General features: G+C 44.8%; 1 protein-coding gene and 1 long non-coding RNA gene across 5 annotated transcripts in view; one reads left to right on the forward strand and one right to left on the reverse strand.

Moving 5' to 3' along the window:
- Positions 1–19222, reverse strand: part of LOC119432886 (rho GTPase-activating protein 39) — a 132198-nt gene that overhangs the window by 102770 nt on the left and 10206 nt on the right. Inside the window, exons 2-8 of one of the 4 annotated variants that reach the window (XM_037700033.2) lie at positions 19004–19105; positions 16578–16716; positions 10554–10634; positions 7669–7743; positions 3379–3634; positions 1678–1805; positions 242–502 (exon numbers count right to left, since the gene is read on the reverse strand). In XM_037700033.2, the coding sequence (XP_037555961.1) occupies positions 242–502; positions 1678–1805; positions 3379–3634; positions 7669–7743; positions 10554–10634; positions 16578–16716; positions 19004–19105 (1042 nt within the window). Of the gene's footprint in view, positions 1–241; positions 503–1677; positions 1806–3378; positions 3635–7668; positions 7768–10553; positions 10635–16577; positions 16717–19003; positions 19106–19222 lie in introns of all 4 variants that reach the window. The other 3 variants (XM_037700032.2, XM_037700036.2, XM_049659109.1) reach the window with 3 other exon arrangements.
- On the forward strand, positions 442–10547 carry LOC125941575 (uncharacterized). The gene is made up of 4 exons (XR_007464453.1): positions 442–545; positions 1693–1836; positions 3382–3654; positions 8908–10547. It is a non-coding gene; the product is annotated as an uncharacterized LOC125941575 (long non-coding RNA).

The following is a 19222-nucleotide window of genomic DNA, read 5'->3' on the forward strand; positions in this document are numbered from 1 at the left end:
TTCTGCATATGTCACCGCTGCTCTGTGAGTGGCATGCAGAAGTGAGGAGTGGCTGCAATGCACGGGGAAAGTTGTCTGTACTCTAGCAACAATAGGAACAAATGATTCGGTAATATACACCTCTGCAGTGGACCACTGGCTCCCTCACATTTCGGAAGGACCAGACAGGCGCTGTAAAATTACAGAATGCCCTTTCTACACGCGTGGCAACCGGGTGTGACTACATGCACAAGCAACGGACCTGTATGAGCTTGAAGAGGTGGCAGGCGTCATGCTTGAGGGACTTGTCGGTGGTCATGATCATGGGCTGGCGGATGGGGTCCTTAGACCAGGACAGCATGTCTCGCAGGGAGAACTTTCGCCGGAACAGGCCCCGCTTGTGCCGGTTCAGGTTGTCCTGGGCGTACTGGACGATGTCGCTCTCAGACGGCGGCTTGCGCTCGGCGGACAGCGGCCGCAAGGCGGGCGATGCCTCCCGGGAGCCCCCCGCCACCTGGAATGACTGTGCGCCACCCCCCCAACAGGAGAGACGACAATGAACAACAGTAGGTCTCTGAAATGAGCAAGCATAGCCGAAAGTCTAGCCATCAGCAGATACTTCCGACTGCTCATCCTTTTAGGCCTAGAAAGACTTGCAATAAATTCATTTCACCACGTTCAGAGCAGACGCAAAGCGGTCCTGCCAGTGCCGTGATGAGAGTAGTCCTCGCCGTATTCCCACTGTACTTGGGTTCAAGGCAACATTGAGGGGAATGCCAAAAAGAATGCCCTTGTGGAGTTTTCCAGTGAAATTCAGGGGGAATTTAGGAGCTGCGTCCTATCAACCATACTCCTTCTGTAGAATCTTTTTTGTTCACCTCCCTGCCTTCTCATCTCAAGGGCCAAGAGGTGGGTTTGCCATAGCACAAACATTACATATGCTTCTTACCATACAGTCGAACCTCATTACCATGAAGCCACATCGGACATGAAAACATCTTCATTATATTCAATATACATTACAAGTATATTACATGCTAATATTGGTGAGAAACGTTAGATTTATCTCGTTATATCAGAATATTGAGGTTCAAACTTTCCGCTTGCTGAAGACTATACAGGTACGCTTTGCGACAACATTGGCATGTTGAAACTCATAACGAAATTGTTCTATTCGGTATTCCTACATGCACAGGCAGGCAGGTGAAGCTGCCCAACGAAACATTAGAATTCCTTTGTCACTTATTCTGCAGGAGTTAACTCAATTCCATTGTCGATCAGCAAGATGTAGAGTACAGTTTCAGTACTGCACTTCTACTTTATCAAGAGAAAACAAATGGCTGGTAGGATGCACTATGCAGACACCTACACATTAAAAAAGTAATCTGCATGTCATCATGACATGGTTACTCTGTCTCTGGTTGGCAAATACTAAATGGGCGTTAGCCTTAGCGGTACATTGTAGTGCACATTTGTGAGATCAAACAGTACCATGGTGACGAACTATTGTGTATGTGCTGACTCTGTGATGGCCCCATCTTGCCTCGTGACCCAACCATGTAAATTATAGGGTGCTTCACTTCTGTCACTTCAGTCACTTCTTCACTTCAATCTAATATCCAAGAACTATGATTAAGGTAACACTGTACCTGTTTCAAAGACAATTTTTTTTTTGCCACGTAGATAAACACTGCATACCTGTGACTTCTCCAGCAGGCTTCCACCATCTGGCCTGGAGTGACCGACCCGCCGCAGGGAAGCATGCTGCGTGGCCGAGGGATGACCCACAGGGGAGCCTGAAGTCCAGCTGCCATTGTCACTCTCAGCTGCACACCAAAGTGTGACAGATAAGCCTTGGTCTCTGGTTGCACTCATGCTTATACAATAACGGCAACAATGTCCAAAGGCTGCAGTGCATTTGCAGTAAGGACCCCAACAACAAAAAGTGATAACTGATACATGGTGATAACATCTTTTGCAAACAATAAAAAGAGAACAATAATAATACAGTGTAGACCGCTTATAACGTAAGTCGCCGGAGTCGTGAATGTCTGCACTATAAGCGGTACCGCACTATAACCAAAATAACGATTTTCAAGCCCTGTACGTATGCAAAACATGTGTACCAAGTATGTAGACACGCTTTGTACTATCGCGCGCACATCGCGATTACGTTTTCTCCAGTGAGCTGGCGAAAACATAATCGCGATGTAGCCGGTGCTCTTCAAGCTCGACAGCTTTGCACCGAGTCAAAACGAAACAACTGTTTGCCGCAACCGCTGCGGAAAAAAACCGTCACCACTATCGACGCGATTATGAACGGCAACGTTGCGGTGATGAAGGCACGTGCCCGACGCACGCACCGAGTCGTCCAGTCGCTGCAACTGGCCGTCGAAACCTGCGGTCGCTATCTATGCGATCATCGAGGGCGACTCCGCAGTGTTTTAGGCACGCGGCCACGCGCGTACCGAGTAAAAACGAAACTATACTGTTCGCGATTATGAACGGCAACGTTGCGGTGATGAAAGCACGTGCCCGACGCACGCACCGAGTCGTCCAGTCGCTGCAACTGGCCGTCGAAACTGCGGTCGCTATCTATGCGATCATTGAGGGCGACTCCGCAGGTTTTAGGCACGCGGCCACGCGCGTACCGAGTAAAAACGAAACTATACTGTTAGCCGCAACCGCTGCGGAGAAAACCGCGGCCGCGATCGACGCGATCATGGATGACGACTACGCAGTTACGAAAGCCCGCGGCCAACGCGGCGGTAAACGCAAGAATACAGGCTTTAAAGACACAAATAGGCTCGAAGTGTTCCGGTGTTGCTGTCATTCACGTACGATTTCAACTGATGGCTGTGGCGATGCGGACTCCGCCGCTTCGTTTCGGTTGGACGCTAGCGCCGTTCTTGCTCTTTTGCGTCGCGCATTTTCGGAGCTCCTCGCTCACCGAGCTCCGAAAGTAGTCCGAATTACCCGATGTGCGGCCAAATAAGTCCGAATTAACGAGAGTTTGATTGCATTGAATAATGCATACGCCGGCTGGCAGCACGCACCTTGTTGAGAAGCGTGCTCGCTGCCACCCTTGTCGGCGAGATTTTCCCGCGCAAGCCGCATTATAACCGGTATTTCGTCTCACGCGGCCACACTGTAAGCGGTATGCGTATACATGGAGTGCTATGGGAAAATTAATGGGAGTCTGAAAAGACCGTACTGTATCCGGTCCTGCACTATAAGCGGTTACGTTATAAGTGGTCTACACTGTAATAACTTTATTAAAGTATAACAACCACTCAAACTATTAAAGAACAATGCGCAGCACCTCCCACTCAATCTGCAGTGGCCTGAAATGTTTTCAGCAAAGCTAGTGCAGCCAATGTGTGTCTCTTTGGGTCTTACCAGAGAAACGACCGGCAGCTGCGTCGTGGCCATCTCCCTCGTCCTGGGACGACGATGGCGAGGATGGGGCGCTCATGGCCTCGTCGTCGGCAAAGTCCTCCTCGTCGTCGTTGTCGTGGCCCCAGTCGCCGGCCGCCGAGGAGGCCGAGGACGAGGAACCATCCTCGAACAGGTCCAGCCGGTAGCCCAGCAGCTTGGCCTGCTCCAGGATGTAGTGGTGGAGCGGCAGCTGTGCCCCACACCGCAGTGCTTCCCGCTGCGTATTCACGTGCATATGTACAGACCATCATGTTAAGGGACCATGACCATGCTCTTCGAAATATTCACAGTTTATCATTGTTACCGAGAATAGAGGGGCAAGTGTGGCTACACACACACACACACCGATTCCCTCCACCACTAATAAGAACGAATCACAAACACGTGCACATGCACGCACCCACACACACAAATTGGGCTCTCGGTGCACATTGTAACCCGAAATTGTAATTTGAAATCGCCACCTCTAGACCCCTCCTGCCATCAGCAACTGCCACTTTGGCATGGATTGTGTGAAATCATTACGTGCTGGGTCACTGCTCTGTTGTCTTCTCCAAAACATTCCAAAACCATGGGGGAGGTGCGCAAGCTAAGGAGGTGCGCATCGACCACGCAGAACGCCCTCCATTTTGCCACCCATCAGTATTCGGTATTAACAGACTGCTCTATGGTTCAACTGCATTAAAAAAAATATTCAAATACAGATTTTCTACTGCACCTTTTAAATTTTGCCAGCTTGCTGTGGGATGCGTACCATTTAACATGCAATGCACAATTCAAGCTCAAGAAATTTAGTGTCCTGACCCTTTAACGGCACAATATCCTGCATTTTATAACGCCCCTTTCTCACAAGTGTAGAGTGGTCACAGTTAGGGAGCCCAGCTACCCAGAACACGAAGCTCATCACTGCTGGTTGCAGAGTTCCATGCGAAAGCGGGGAGTAGGGAGCACTATGCAATGAAAGCTGTCCATACTCTGCCAAGAGCAGGCATAGTATATCTGGAAATGTGACAGTGCTGCCGGCATGCAATGCATCTTGGCATGTCCAGGCAGGCATTACACAAACATAGAAAGCTATGTTTAGGGACTGCCGTAGCACAGTTGGCAGAGCATAGCACATGTAATGCGAAAGATGTGGGTTCAGCTCCCACCAGAGGAAAGAAGGAAAGTTGTCTCTTCCTTTACTTTCATTTCCCTTCTTTTCAATCATTTCTACATTTCAATTAAAGCCACTGTAAGGAAGAAGAAGTGCGTCGTGTAGAGCTCCGCAGCCGGATCGCCAGCGCTACTGAAATGGGGCTCGGGCTCGACGCTGTTCCTGGTGCGCCTGGCAAAACCTACGCTGCTGTGTCTTCCTGTCGGCATCCTTCGTGTCGTCCACAGCCGTGCTAGACTTCCTTGTCATACCACAATTAATTTACCCTACGCTTTTCTTAGTGTCGCTGCCTGTTAGCTTCACATGATTATGCTTAGGGATAGAAGTGGTGGTGCAGGAAATGTGTCGCATCATTAAGTGTCACTGGTGACATCATGGCACTGAGAACTCTTTATGAGCAAATCATTGCTTATGAACAGTGTGTTGTTAACTCCTTTCTCACTCAAATCAGTTCACAACAAAGTGAATGCCACATATGGCCAAAAGCTAGCTGTCTAGCAATCTGATGAGGATAAATGTTTTTGTTTTTTTGGCACAAGGGCCAGGGATGGCCAAAGAGCGCCAATCTTGCAATCTGTTTAAAGCTGCTGTTCACATCTGAAAAGACGGCAGCACAAAAAAAGACATGGACTGGAGACGAGACAAGCACGATCGCTGAACCTACAATGTGCGCATTGCATTGTGACCCTTGCGTGCCCAGAGTAGACCGGAACCTCAGTCTTCCCAGCACCTGTTACCAGAGGAACTCCAATGTTTGGTCGGCAAGAACATGGAAGGCCCGCAGCTCACAATGGTGCGAGGTAATGTGCACCCTACTGCAGACTTGCACACTCGGAAGATCTTGTACAAACGTGCTTGGCGTCTCCATACAGACCGCAATATCCTGACGAGATGCCACAGTGCGCTGCTTACAATCCTATTGACCCTTTTTGCTTGTTCTTGAGAAATGAGATGGCGCTTTTGGTGGTGCGCCGTACGCTGGCTCAGCAAAAGTGCACCAATATGAAACCATTACCGCTTCTGCCCTGCTTCTGTGCGATCAGCTGTCGGAAATGCAACTACGTTTTCGCTCACGCACTGTGCTCCATTTATGCTGCAATATGTGCAGCATAAGACGTGTCCAGCAGTTGGCTGCAAAAATAGTGACTGGCATATTAAGGAACGGAATGAATCTGTGTCGTCAAGTTCATGGAGCATTGCTACATACACACAGCCTGTGTTGACAGCCCTTCTCGATGCACGACTTTTCTCGTGGATAAAATAATTTCGGACAGCCTGTGTTGACAGCCCTTCTCGATGCACAACTTTTCTCGTGGATAAAATAATTTCACTCATCTGCCAGCGTTGCATTGCTAACCTCCAAAGAAAAGACTTCGACTTCGGAATGCCAGCAAGACTGACTACCGCTTCCTGGCATAGTAAGTTTCGCGCACGTTATCTACACACATCAACCCTAACTTGCACGCAAACTTACACACACTCTATCGCCAATGTATTAGGAATATGTGAATGGGCGCGCACTTGAATCAATGCGCCAAAGCATTGGTGACAACGATTCCCCCGCAGCACATGAATGGTTGAAGTTGAATGTTTCGTGACGGTCCACAGGAGTAAGCGAGTTACTAGCAATAATAAATCTTTGCTACAAGCTATTACAAAGTACAGAACAGCTACGTTCCAAGCCTTGTGCGCAGCAAGAACAAATCTATTGCAATTGAGCAAACCCGTGACCGATTGGGCAGAAAATAATCAGACAGTGTCTGCACCAGCCAACTTAACTGAATCAGAAACGTGACAAGCTGCTGTTTCAAAGTATTTGCCAAATAAAGAACGAAGAGAAAAACACACTGATCCTGATTTAATTCATAAGCAGAAATATTGGATAGCTTGGAGTACACATTTAGCCTTGCTTTTAGACCAAGCACCGTATACGTTGCTCGCGCTATTTGGACAAAGCTTAATGAGCTCCGAAGGCGCTTTTGCATGTTCACTGAAGCTGTGGCCAAAGCTTCGTGTTGTCCACCCAATCAGGTTCTACGATATATCCCAAAACAGTGGTTTCCTGAGCCGTACCAGGCGTCATGTACATCCATTGCAAAGACGGAGTCAACGGAGGCAGCTGACGCAAGCAATGGACGCGTCACCACGTGATCAAACATGGCAGCGCCCATGGGATCGTCATGAAGAGAGTCAATACCGAAAGGCCTCCCTGTAAAGCCTCACATTTTTGCAATTCACCAATATGATATATGCCTCACTTACACAACATCTGGGTTTATTGAGAATTGTCTCGGGGACACTTACAATCTCCTATTTGTTCTCCGCAGTAGCTACAGGTGGAGCCATGTGACCTATGTCATAACGCTAAACTTTTGTATTGCATCTACATCCATGCTATCCTGCATCATGCATTCCTACCTTCTGCTTGAGCTTAATGTCGTACGTCCTTCTAAATGCCCTCCTTACTAGGAAGTCATAGGAATGACACACTTAAGTGTCCTTGCGTAGTCTAAATCGCATGCCCTGCTTGCGTTTTGTACAGCTATTTTTCATTTTTTGGTAAGCCAGTTTACGTCCCCAAACTTCCGGCGCGCAGATCCTAATATGCCCTAATAATTAACTTACATAGAGTTCACACTGCACTGCCCACTCAAGCGCCACTCCACTAGATGCACACCTCAATGGCCAATGTTCCAACACCCCCATGATTATGGTCAGCACAAAACAACACAGACTGAGAATTCAGACTAGGCAAGTGCTGAATCTTAGGATCCCAGTGCTTATACACTTTGAATTCTTCCCAGCACATGTTGATTTCGCACAGTCCATAATAATGAACCTATACCAACCTGCCCCATGTTGCTGTTCTTTTATACGAGATCCTTAGCACACAATGCAAACTACGATGGACTGGTAACATCGTGAGGCACAATGAACCAACACAGTTGAAAAACAAGTATGTGTCAGCCAGGCAATCCAAACTGCTTTGATGAGGCTTTTATGCTGTCTTATCACATCTTGCATGCGTTTTTAAATGGCTCCAGTGCATGAGCTCAAGGGTCAGGTGAGTTTCCACGAACGAGAAGGGGGCTGACCTTGCGGTGTTGCCTCGGAGACGGGGCTGGGCTCGTCTGCGTGGAGACTGTGCATGTTGTTGGCTCCTCCCGTACCTGTAACGGCAGTCCAGCGTCACACTGAGCCGGCCAAAAAAAATGTAGCTGATGTCAACCTCGGAACTGTCAATCAGCTTGCATCACGTGGATCCTTACAATAGTTACTTGGGGATGGTATGGCGTGGAGTTGGAGCTGGGCATCTATGAGCTATGCCCGTAATGATCTTCGGTCTCTTTATGGAATGTGACTTATGCTCAAAGCCATTGATACCTATATATATTTTGCTTCTTTTAGTGCAATAATAAGTGACAGTGGTCACATACACACCAAGCGATTGGTTTTATGAGCTATGCAAGACATGGACTGTTCTCACTATCTGAAACTGGATTTAAAAAAAAAAAAGTAATGAGAATATCAGCTGACCAAGGTCACTGCTGACAACACCAGTACGCTACTTATCCATAGGAGCTCACTTTGCTAATGGTTGGGAATAGAGACGAGAAGTTGGTCATTTCCGCCAGATTAACCGGGCAGAGATTGGTGCTAAATGACCTTATGACATGGATTAAAAAATTTTTTGTCAAGGTGCAATGTTCAAGTGCTAACAAAGCAACAGTAAATGAGATAAGATTTTTTATGTTGAGGAGATATCAGTGGGCTAGTTGGTCGGCCATAGTCGTTGTAGCAGCAGTGCAGCTTCAGACAGACATACAAATGCTGCAGATAAGAGACGTGTGTTTGTCTCTTTCAGTTTTCGTACACGTATCTAAAGGTGCACTGCTGCTACAATACCAAAATCTTTCACGGTTGTTCAGATAAATATGCAGGAAAGTTATATTGGGTTGAATGATAACGAGGTAATTTCCTCTAAAGTGAACAGTGTAGTATGTTAAATTCCAACCACATGAGCCTGCTTTCTAAGTATTTGTGCTGCATTTCAATTAAGCTCAGCTGGAAATAGCACTCATCCACATAAATATGTATTTACTCTTTCTTCTTCCAATGTCTCAAGCTGAGAGTACAACCAGCCAGAATTAATAATTAAACAAAGCCAGCCCAATAAAGCACAATGATTGTGACAAGACAGGAGTGGCCAAAATGACAAACACCACCACAGAAAGAATGACAATCGACTGTGCCTGAGATTTTCTTCCAGGGATGTTTGTCCTGCTGCAGTGTCACTCCTACAATAAGTTAATAGCAACTTGCTCTAATTTCAGTGCTACTGATCACACAACGAACCAAGTGACTCAGAAGGCCCACTGAACCAGTCTTATTAAACAAGCTTCTACTGGCATCCTTGACCTGCGGTGAATCATCCAATCATCAGTCTCGGCCACATCTGGTCTTCGTGACATCTGAAATGTTTGACACATGAACCACACCAAAAGCAAACGTGCCGCTAGACCTTGTGACATGCAGACTTGAAGCACAGCAGGCAGAAATAAAAATTCATAAAATGACTGAAACCATGACATTGCATGCAAAACTAATAAAATAAACAAATGGAAACAAAACAGTGAGGAAACCGTCAGCCTGTACAAAGCAGGCATTTACCCACATGCAGTCTGGGTTGTGCCCCAATGGATGCCAACTTCATGGCTTAGGTCATAATGATTCTCGTATCCCGGACCAACATTATCCAAGAAAGACTCTGCATTCAATTCAACCATTGAGGCTTTTTAACGCTCACTAAGGTTGATGAAGTCCACATTACTGGTACTGTCGCCACAAACAAAATGTGATAACTGCAGTCTGCAATAGCCATATCATTATTGTAGAAGGCATAAGTGGTCTAAATGGTAATAATGTGTATGAGCAGGCTAAAGTACTCTAGCCTCTGAACAACCACATGAAGTCAACAAACAATGAAGCCAAGGAAAGCATAGGGTAAATTATTTGTAGTCCTTAATTGAAATGTAGAAATACTAGGTAAGAAAAATGCAAATGAAAGCAGGTAAAAAGATAACATGCTACCGGCGGGAGCCGAACTAACATCTTCCATATGACGTGGGCAATGCTCTAGCCATTGAGCTACAGTGTCTTGCCCACTTCCTTGGTTATTTGTGTATGCGTACAAGTTCTGACCCTGAGAGTGAAAGCCAGCACCACTCGTGGCCTTGGTGTCGGATGTGGCACATCCCTTTGACCGCATGCGTCACACAGTATACGACTTTTAGGAGCACGCAGCTGGCCAATAAACCCTTGTATGCTACCTGAAGGCATCAAAGTTTCCAGAGTCGAAACCGTTGCTATGCAGGTCTAGTATACATACACATATATACCCAAAACGGTGGATGTGGGAACAGCCAACCGCCGTAGCTCAATTGGTAGAACATCGCATGCATAATCCGGAAGATGTCAGTCCAGCTCTCGCCAGCGACAAGTTATCTTTTCGTCCACTTTCACCTCCCTTTTCTACATTTCAATCAAAAACCCCAAATACCTTCCCCTATGCTTTCTTCGGCTTTATTGCCTGTTGGTTCCATATGGTTGTAAGTAACAAGAATCAGGCCCTATGGTTACACTTGTTCAGCCTCCGAACAAATTCCAATTACATGAAAATTGTTAAAAATGAAGCAGGTCGCTAACCAAGGTCAAAATAAAAATAAAGTTACGTTTTGGGATCCATATTGTTCACATTAAATTATGAAAATAAGTGTTCTTAAACTACCACTGGTTGGCCGCGTTTACCTCTCACACAAAATATGACCAACAGATCACTTCTTGCAAAAGAAAGAATTCGGGGCAGAACATCAGCCACAATATGGCTTCCATTGAGGCACCCAGGCAGCTGGCACAAAATAGCAATTTAAAAAGGGCATGCTGTGGAGGAAAAAAACAAGATAACAAAAGGGGCACTTACTCTTGTCTGCGTTCCCACGGACTCTTTCCTAACCGGCGACCTCAAGACCTGCTCTTCAAGCTCTGTGCTCTCTTTCAAAGTCTGCAACACCCACCACGCCCCAATGCACAGCGTTGAAAAAAACGGGAAGAAGCGAGCTGTGGCGGCCCAGGACCCCACCCTGTTGTCCTACTATTACAGTGCCATGCAGAAACAAGGTCAACGTCTTCAGGCAGCGGAGTTTACCTGTGGTGACCAGAGAGTAACAATGTGTAGATACTGCTGGCAAAACAATGCCTGCTAGTATAATACAGTGGTAAAAAACAGACCCCAGCAGGGCTGAGCCAGGTGCAGTAGTCTCAGCGACCACTCAATCACTTTTGCAAGATTTTGCATGACTAGCAGCAGACGCGTTGCCATCTATGGACAACATTTCTGGCACAACACCAAGAATGCTGTTGCTCATAGATGCTGATGCATCCGGTGCTGAGCCTGCATGAAATCTCATGAAGTTGACTGTATGCCCAAAAGTGATTGGCCGAGAATACTGCTCTACGTTTGTTCTGGCACCTCACTTTGAGTAAGAATCCATGCAGGCCCCCAATGGGGCTAGATAGAAGTTAACTTAGCTGTGCCTGTACTTAGATAGAAGTTAACTTGGTGGATGCCTGTACCAGCTTGAAATGGTTAAGCTATGGATCCACACGAATCTGTAGTTGGCTGACACACTGGCCTCTTTGGTAACCACAAGTAGTCACTCGTCAAAATGAAAAAGGGTGCGAGACCCCCCACAAGGGTCTGTGCACAGCACATTTGCACAGGTGCCAAAGAGCATGCAGAACACACATAAGTGTAACGCAAATGCACACAAAGGGTCGAAAAAATACAGGAACACAAGAATGGCAAAAAAGAACCAGGCAGAAAAGAAATGGCGGGCACAATGTTGCCAACCGGAGGCCATCATGACACGGCATGACGCTGCCGTCCCATCATTGGAGAGGGTGTGTAGGCGCTACAGCAGGGAGTGCTGCCTGCAGCCCGACCAAGCGACCAGAGAATGATATTCCTCATGATCTGCGCTATTTGCAAACCAAACCACGTCGGTCTATATCACCGTGTTTCTTATGCTCTTGTTACATACACCATTTCGGGAACACATTTTTCAACGTAATAATAGTCATCAACCTTGTGCGCCTTTTATTTTTTAACATTGCATGGCCAGCACTCTCCGACCAAGAATGCCACGCGAGTCTAGGTGTCTTGCAGTGCTGCTGATAGAAGAATGCCGGATGTGCAAAGAAAAATGCCCATAAGACTGTCGATGACTACTGCATGACAAAATTACCAAAGGTGTGTAAATTTGAAGCGTGCGCAACTCACTATGAGAACTGGCTCCGCAGTAATTGTTTTCTGAAACATGCCAGACGTTTCATCACCTATCATTTCTGGCGCCCATTGTTGCACATCACTGCTCTGGTAAGCTCATGCCAACAGGTAATGTGTAGTCGACGCTCAACCAACCATGTGTGTGACACTAAATTTTATGCAGTAGAGCAAACTTGTGCATGACACACTTCTCTCCTAGTTTCTAATTTTTGTGTACTCTTCATACATTAGGTGATACTGAAGTAGCTGTGCAGCCCCCTACTTTATACGTTTTTTTTTTATTGCACAAGCTATGCTACACATACAGTTAGCAAAACTAGTATAAGGCAGGTGATATACACAAGGCAACAAAATGTGTAGGCTCTTTTATGTTTCACACATGCTGTGATGCAATGACTTCTATTTTTGGTCTTTATATCAATATGACCCCACCAGAGGGTGCTTTACATGGCCACCACTCCTAGAATTCATCGATTCTAGTTTGTCACTTAAATGCAAACCCCCAACCCCTTAAAAAAAATGAAAACCGTCGAGTCATTGTTATGGACAGAATTGCAGTCATATTGCATGGTTCAAACACCTTCTCAAGTTTATCCTAAGAAGCTAGTGTTGACCGAAGTCATTTCGCCAGAAACTCTGCACTCAATACCAAAACTCAGCAAGAAAAAAAGTTTTTTTTTTCAACAACATTTTTTCAGCATCACAAGCTTATGGACAGCAAGATCTGAGAAAAAGCTGAATATCTACGCAGCCCGGGAACACAATATGGTCTTTGAATCTCGAGCCTGTACAATACTTATATGCGGACACAGTACAGAGAAAAATTATGGTCCCCTTTGAGGCAGACATGCACGTAAAGCAGGGCTGCTAAACCAGAATGATCATCAAACAGTGAAGTTAACAGTGAAGTTACAATACTGTTCCACAACTGAAACAGGCACAAGCTCCCATATCTGCGAGGCCTGAAGATCGAGTGGGCACATGCTATGTTCTATGTGAATTTCCTCGTCACGCAGATATATTATTTTCATACTGAAACTTGAACTACAATATAATGAAGCTCCCTGAAGCCCCAACATCTACTAATATGACAAAAACCTAAACTCAATTCATTTTTCTATTCTTCTATGCTAAAGTATAAAAAAGAAGAGAGAAAACTGCTACATATGCACATGCATTTGGGATGTGCACGATGTGACTTCAAGCTTGATCTGAACATATGCAATTTTAATCCGAAACTACTATAAACTCAAGCTTGATCTGAACATATGCAATTTCAATCCGAAACTTCTATAAACTGAGGACATTCAAAACAAAAATATCGCTAAGACAAATTTAATCTAAATACCATACATCTACAATGGCAATCTTGTCGTAAGTAAGCTACAAACTACATAGGACACTACAGGTGGGGTCTGTGCAATACGTCTGTAATACAATTAGTAATATAACTTTATGTAATATAACTTTAAAAAAAATTAAACACCAATATGCCCATCCCATTTCTGCTAACTTCATGGTAATAGGTTGATTACTAGAACAGAAAATGAACATCAAACTTCTATTTCTTAATTTTGCGTGGAAACACTGCCGTTGGTACATCGGTGTGAAGTCACAGATTTCATAGTAACTTTCCATATTTGGGCCACTGTGGTTGAGTAAATGTTCCCACCCCAAACTTGCTAAGCTCGCTCTTTGGCTCCTTCGGAATACTATAACGTAGTTTATCTTTACCGATAAAGAATCAACTAGAACCAAGCAGACGCTATCAAAATCTACGACGTCAAGCCTGCGAGCTGTTGTGGGAACTTCAAGGTGTCTTTCATTTTTGCGTCCTTCCTGGAGCCTTATCATGGTAACAGTGGCTTTTTCGGTATTGCAAAAGAGTGGCCTACTAACGCAACTCAAATTATTTTTCTCTTTAGTATCCCTTCAAAGTGTTTCTACTGCTGCTAACAACAGTGAAATTTCCATCATCCATACAAGCAGCTTAGCTGGAAAAAAAGGAAAGCTGCCTTGAAGACAAGTAAGGGGATTAGCAATTCTTAAATGTAATAACAATGTAAAGACACTACAGTTCTAAATGATTCCTGTGTCCTGGGCCAGCTGAAATACAGTGCAACCTTGTCTTCCATAACCAAAGCAAAAAGAGAAAGAACAGCCACCGTGTATTCAATCGATTAAATTAAATTAAATTATGGGGTTTTACGTGCCAAAACCACGATCTGACTATGAGGCACGCCATAGTGGGGGACTCCGAAATAATTTGGACCACCTGGGGTTCTTTAACGTGCACCTAAATCTAAGTACATGGGTGTTTTTGCATTTCGCCCACATCGAAATGCAGCCGCCGTGGCCGGGATTCGATCCCGCGACCTCGTGTCTAGCAGCCCAACACCATAGCCACTAAGCAACTTTTCAATTGATCACTTTCGGAGATGTCCACATTGTCTTGCAACAGCATAAACCCACAAAAACCAGGTACAACAATGAAAAATTGTGTGTCAACATTTGAGTTTTCCATTTCTAAGTACAGAGATTTTTGCAGAAGCGTGGTCTTAATCCTCATTGCTAATACATGCTCAGCATAAGCAGCCCTTCTGTCGAGGAGCCTGCCACGACGTACGTTTGCCTTTTCAATGCAAAAGCAAGGACAACTGATGGCCTCAGATGCAAATTTGATGTTACCGCTTCATATTACCCCCACCATACTTTGAAAGGATCGGCAGCCAAGAACTCTGCAATATCCGTAGACACTTTTCACCCCAGCAAGGCACTTGTATTAGACAGTGAATCATGTGAGAGTGTTTTACCACCAGAAAGCAATGCCTGAAGGCTAAGGTGCACTCACGACTTTTAAAATCAACTGGGCAGATGTTCCAAGCCTAAAGCAATACAAAAGAAAAGTAATAAGCCAAGTCAGAGACGCAGAGTACACTCTTGAAACACCAAATAGATTAGCTGTGCTGAGAGCGAAGGAGGGGTACACCAGAAAATGTAATGCATCTGGCAACACAAGCTCAAAGTTTGCAGATAAGCTTCCTGCAATGTTAAAGGCTGCAAACGCATCTGCCTGAGGTTGGCAACTACTGCTAGAATAAAAAGCGACTGCCACACTGCGTCAGAGCACGAGTGAAAACTCCAGCTGGAAAATTTCACAAACGTTTCCTGTAAAAAAGAAGGGTCTGAATTCACGAGAATGCAGTGAAATTTGTGACATCGAACTCATATATCATTGATGCCAGTTTTTAGGTACAAAATGAGCGCCTTGTGGTACAACATTAAAGCAGGACTTAATTTATTCTGCTAATGAGCCATTTCCTTGCTACAAAAAAAAAAAAATTTAAAAATCCCACAAAGCTGAATGTATCATCTTTGCTACACTGAATTGGTGATTGGTCTAAATTCGATTCCTCATGATGCTGATTTATAAGCCTGGGAAACTTAACACAATGCCCATAGCAGCTTTTCTAACACGCTGGAGCAAATTGCCAGCTGTGGATAGCGCTGCAAATAAGTTACTAATACCTGTGTCACACGGGCACATTTGGAAGGCCTTCCAGTCGACGGCCTTCGAAATGCCACAACTCTATCGACTCGAAGGAGTTATCGCGCTGCTACACGGCACTTTGGAAAGGCCGTTGAGTGGTTCAGGCGTTTCTCGCAAAATTGTGTAGCGCTGCGGATCTTTATTTTCGTTTTCGTGTCACCAAAAGTTTAACAACATTAAAACCACTTAAAAACACTATAATTTCTTTTATATTTGTTTATATGGCGAAATGGCGGCGATATGACGGCAGCCGGCAGCACATGGAGTAGAGGGAGAGTGTACGAACACAAGCACGTCGCTGTTGTCGAGAGTATGTGCAGTTCGCACATATCAAGTGGCAAAAATACTTTATTGAATAATTAGTAGCACTCATATATAGTATTTTTAGAGCATTTTGGTTTGATTTGTTCTTTCTAACCGTGAGTACGAGCACACTGTGAATGAAAGGGCATGTTCACGCTCTTTCCGCTTCCGTTGCTCAAAGGCCATTGAGATTTCGATAGAGTTTTAGGGTGCTCCGTTGGCTCGATAGACTATTGACTCGGCCGCCTTCGAAACCGCCCGTGTAGCAGCTCTAACTTGACCTTTGAGTCAACTGACTATCGGTTGGAAGGCCTTCCAAACGCCCGTGTGACACGGGTATAATTCATTAGTTAATTGCTACACTAGTGAAGTTAAACTTCAAATACCATTTCACAGCTTTCTTTTTATGATTGTGCTCTCCATGGCCAGAAATAAAGGCGATCATAAATAAATAAATAAAGGTTATAATTTTTCATACTTGTGGAATGGTACGTGATTGGTCTTTGTGGGGTTGAGAAAGGCTTTCGACAGCTTAATGTATGAGCCACGTATGACTTCATATGGTATCCATTTGAAAGAATCGTCGGTTTGTTTAACTGAGCGGCGAGTTTGCCTTGACCGAGGTATGGGCAATTTTTTTTTTTTTTTGCCGTTGCATGACTAACTGACCATTTTAATAGCATAGCAAAGAGGAGAAAGGAAAAAGGACAGTTCCATGTAGATTGCCACTGAATTGTTGCCTTCTCCAACTGCAAATTGGCCAGCTGCTTCAAAGTGGATGAATGAGGCCAGGCAAGGGCACTGACCTGAAGCTTGGCGAGCGGGATGATGTCACAGTTCTTGGGCCGGTGCCAGACCGTCAGCTGGCTGCTGGCATTGTAGTAGTAGAAGCGCGACGTGTTCTGGTCAAACAGCTCCCACCACTGGTTGTCATCGGTCAGCTTGCTGCACGTACAAAGTAATAAATGTAACGCAGCAAATAAAAGTAAATAATAAAACGAAGTAAATAATGCACACTTTTAGTCTTAACTTACACATTGCCCTCTGCCATTTTACTTTGACGTGATCTTCCTGAAACACTGTGTCCATCACAAATTGTGACATGATGTGTAGGCGTTTATACACTTTGTAATTTACCTTCGTATAACTGAGGTGTTTGTAGGCAGTGCCTTCGTTTTTTTTCTCCTTAGTTGGTCATATTTATTTCTGTATTCTCTGTAACTCCCTTACTCAATGCTTTGAATGGAAGCCTGTAAAATGTTATCAATAAGTAAATTGCCACACTGCTACACACTACCACCCTCAAACAATGTTTCGTGTAGGCTTCAGCAAAAACAAAATGTTTAACTCTTTAAGTCTATGTGAATGTATGTGAATACATTGACTTGGTTTGTTTGTAAGCATTATAATAATTTTACGCAAGCTGTAAAATTACGCATCACATTTGGTCCACTTCAGATGCTCCAACAGATGATCTTTACAGCATTGAAATATCTGTCTTTAGTGCAGCCAAAAATCTGTAAGCTTTGTGCTTAATTTTTTTTTAGCTTACCGGCTTTTGACAATTTTCATAAAAAGGAAAACGAGGTCTTTAATCAAAAATCTGCTTCCGAGAGTTGATAAATTTATCTTTCTCTTTCAGATGCAGTAAATTTCATTCAAATCGGTCAAGTGGCTGTTTCATAAAAGCATTTCTGCATCTCACATGTATTCAAATAGGAAAATCAGAGTTGGCCTTGAGCTAGAGCTTGATTTTAAACCACAACAGTATCCCATTAGGACCCAGAGCACGGCACTGGCAAGAACAAAAACATGCTTGAACTTCTCGTCGGGGAACCATGTGCTTTCGGTTTTCTGGTATAAGCTCCCAAAAACCTAGTTGCCCTTTGCTGGCTGGAATTTGGTACAGAAGGATTACAGTGCTGGTTGTTTTCTTTTTCCGGGAGCACGACCTGCTCTTCTTGGCACACATAACTGTTATATCGTCTATCAGATATGGGCACTGCGCGGCGAGCCAACTTGGGTGCGTCAACTCAGTAAAACAACTTCTCCAATAGTGTCTGCACATTCTTTGCAGCACCTCTTTTTATTTCAAGCTCTGACGTTATACACATGTGAGTGGCAACGTAACAGATGACAATGGAAAAACCAAGAACAAGAAACAACTGCTGGACACAGCAACCACGCTGCAGTAATTCCATTTCCCACATAGCAGACAATGCTACAAGGGCTAGATAGACTTCTCACATTGCTGGCAATCGCAATAAAAAATTACTAAAGTATTACTGCACAATAAAAAGACATGGACGGGAGAGTCCATGCCTTTTTATTGTGCAATAATACTTTAGTAATGGATTACCAACTTGGCCGGAATGCTGCTCTCATTAAGAAATAAATAGTGCAACACATATGAATGAGGTGTGGGTATGTGTCATGTAATTCGATGTAACATTAAGTCGCATACTTTAAGGCCACAAAATATGACGTAATTATTACATGGAAGGACACACACAGATCTGGGTCGCGATAACGTAAGACTATCCCCCCACTCCGAGTTTATTCCAAATCTGCGATTAGCCCTCTGTGATTGGTCAAAATTTTTTGGGCCGCACCCATTTTGCCTGCCTGTCGCGTGGCCTGAAGAATTTTGACTGATCAAGGAAAACTAATGGCGGACCTGAAATAGTTTTAAGATATCACATTCCTGAATCTATTTACCCTTAAGCGAGCGGAGAGACATGTTTGCCTGATCAACAGCCACAGCGCACACATTGCGCCCGTGACCTGAACACACTATGTCACTTTCTGGAAGCACAAAGGTGCACAAATAATGAGTAATTTTACGTAACCTTACGAACACAAGTTGTAGTTGTAATATGTGAAGTACTTATTTCATAGAAAGCATCGCAGATAAAAAAAAAACAACTGCATTTCGAAACGTGTGGAGTGAGACTTCTACAATGGGTCATGAGGTGAGGGTTCACCTGTTCCGAGGGGGCTTTTGCAACACTGTTTTCCAACCCTACAATGAGTGAGCTCTCTCCAAGTGTGCCGTAGTGCATGCGTGTTCGAAGCCTGGCAGCTCAAGAGTTGTCTCCGTCTGCTGGACAAACAAGCCCCATGCCAAGCTCCTGTGCCTACACACAGCGCAGTGTTCCTTAATGCAGGCAGTGGTCATGCTTTCGGTGCCGCCTTTGTCACCTCTACGAATGCGCAAGCACGGCTCACTCACATCTTGACGCCTATGGGTGGGTCCCAGACGCACTCGCCTGTCGTCAGGTTGGCGTACATGTGCTCCTTGGTGCGAGGCTCGATTATCTCCACCCATTCCACCCTGCGATAGAGTGACCAAAACAACATGTCAGCACAAGCATCTCTCTCTATCTCCTCCACATTTCATAAGCAGAAAAAAGTGGCCATGAGGGTCTCTGAAGCAACGCTACGCAGCCCT

The sequence above is a fragment of the Dermacentor silvarum genome, chromosome 11 (assembly GCF_013339745.2).
Source record: "Dermacentor silvarum isolate Dsil-2018 chromosome 11, BIME_Dsil_1.4, whole genome shotgun sequence".
NCBI lineage: Eukaryota > Metazoa > Arthropoda > Arachnida > Ixodida > Ixodidae > Dermacentor > Dermacentor silvarum.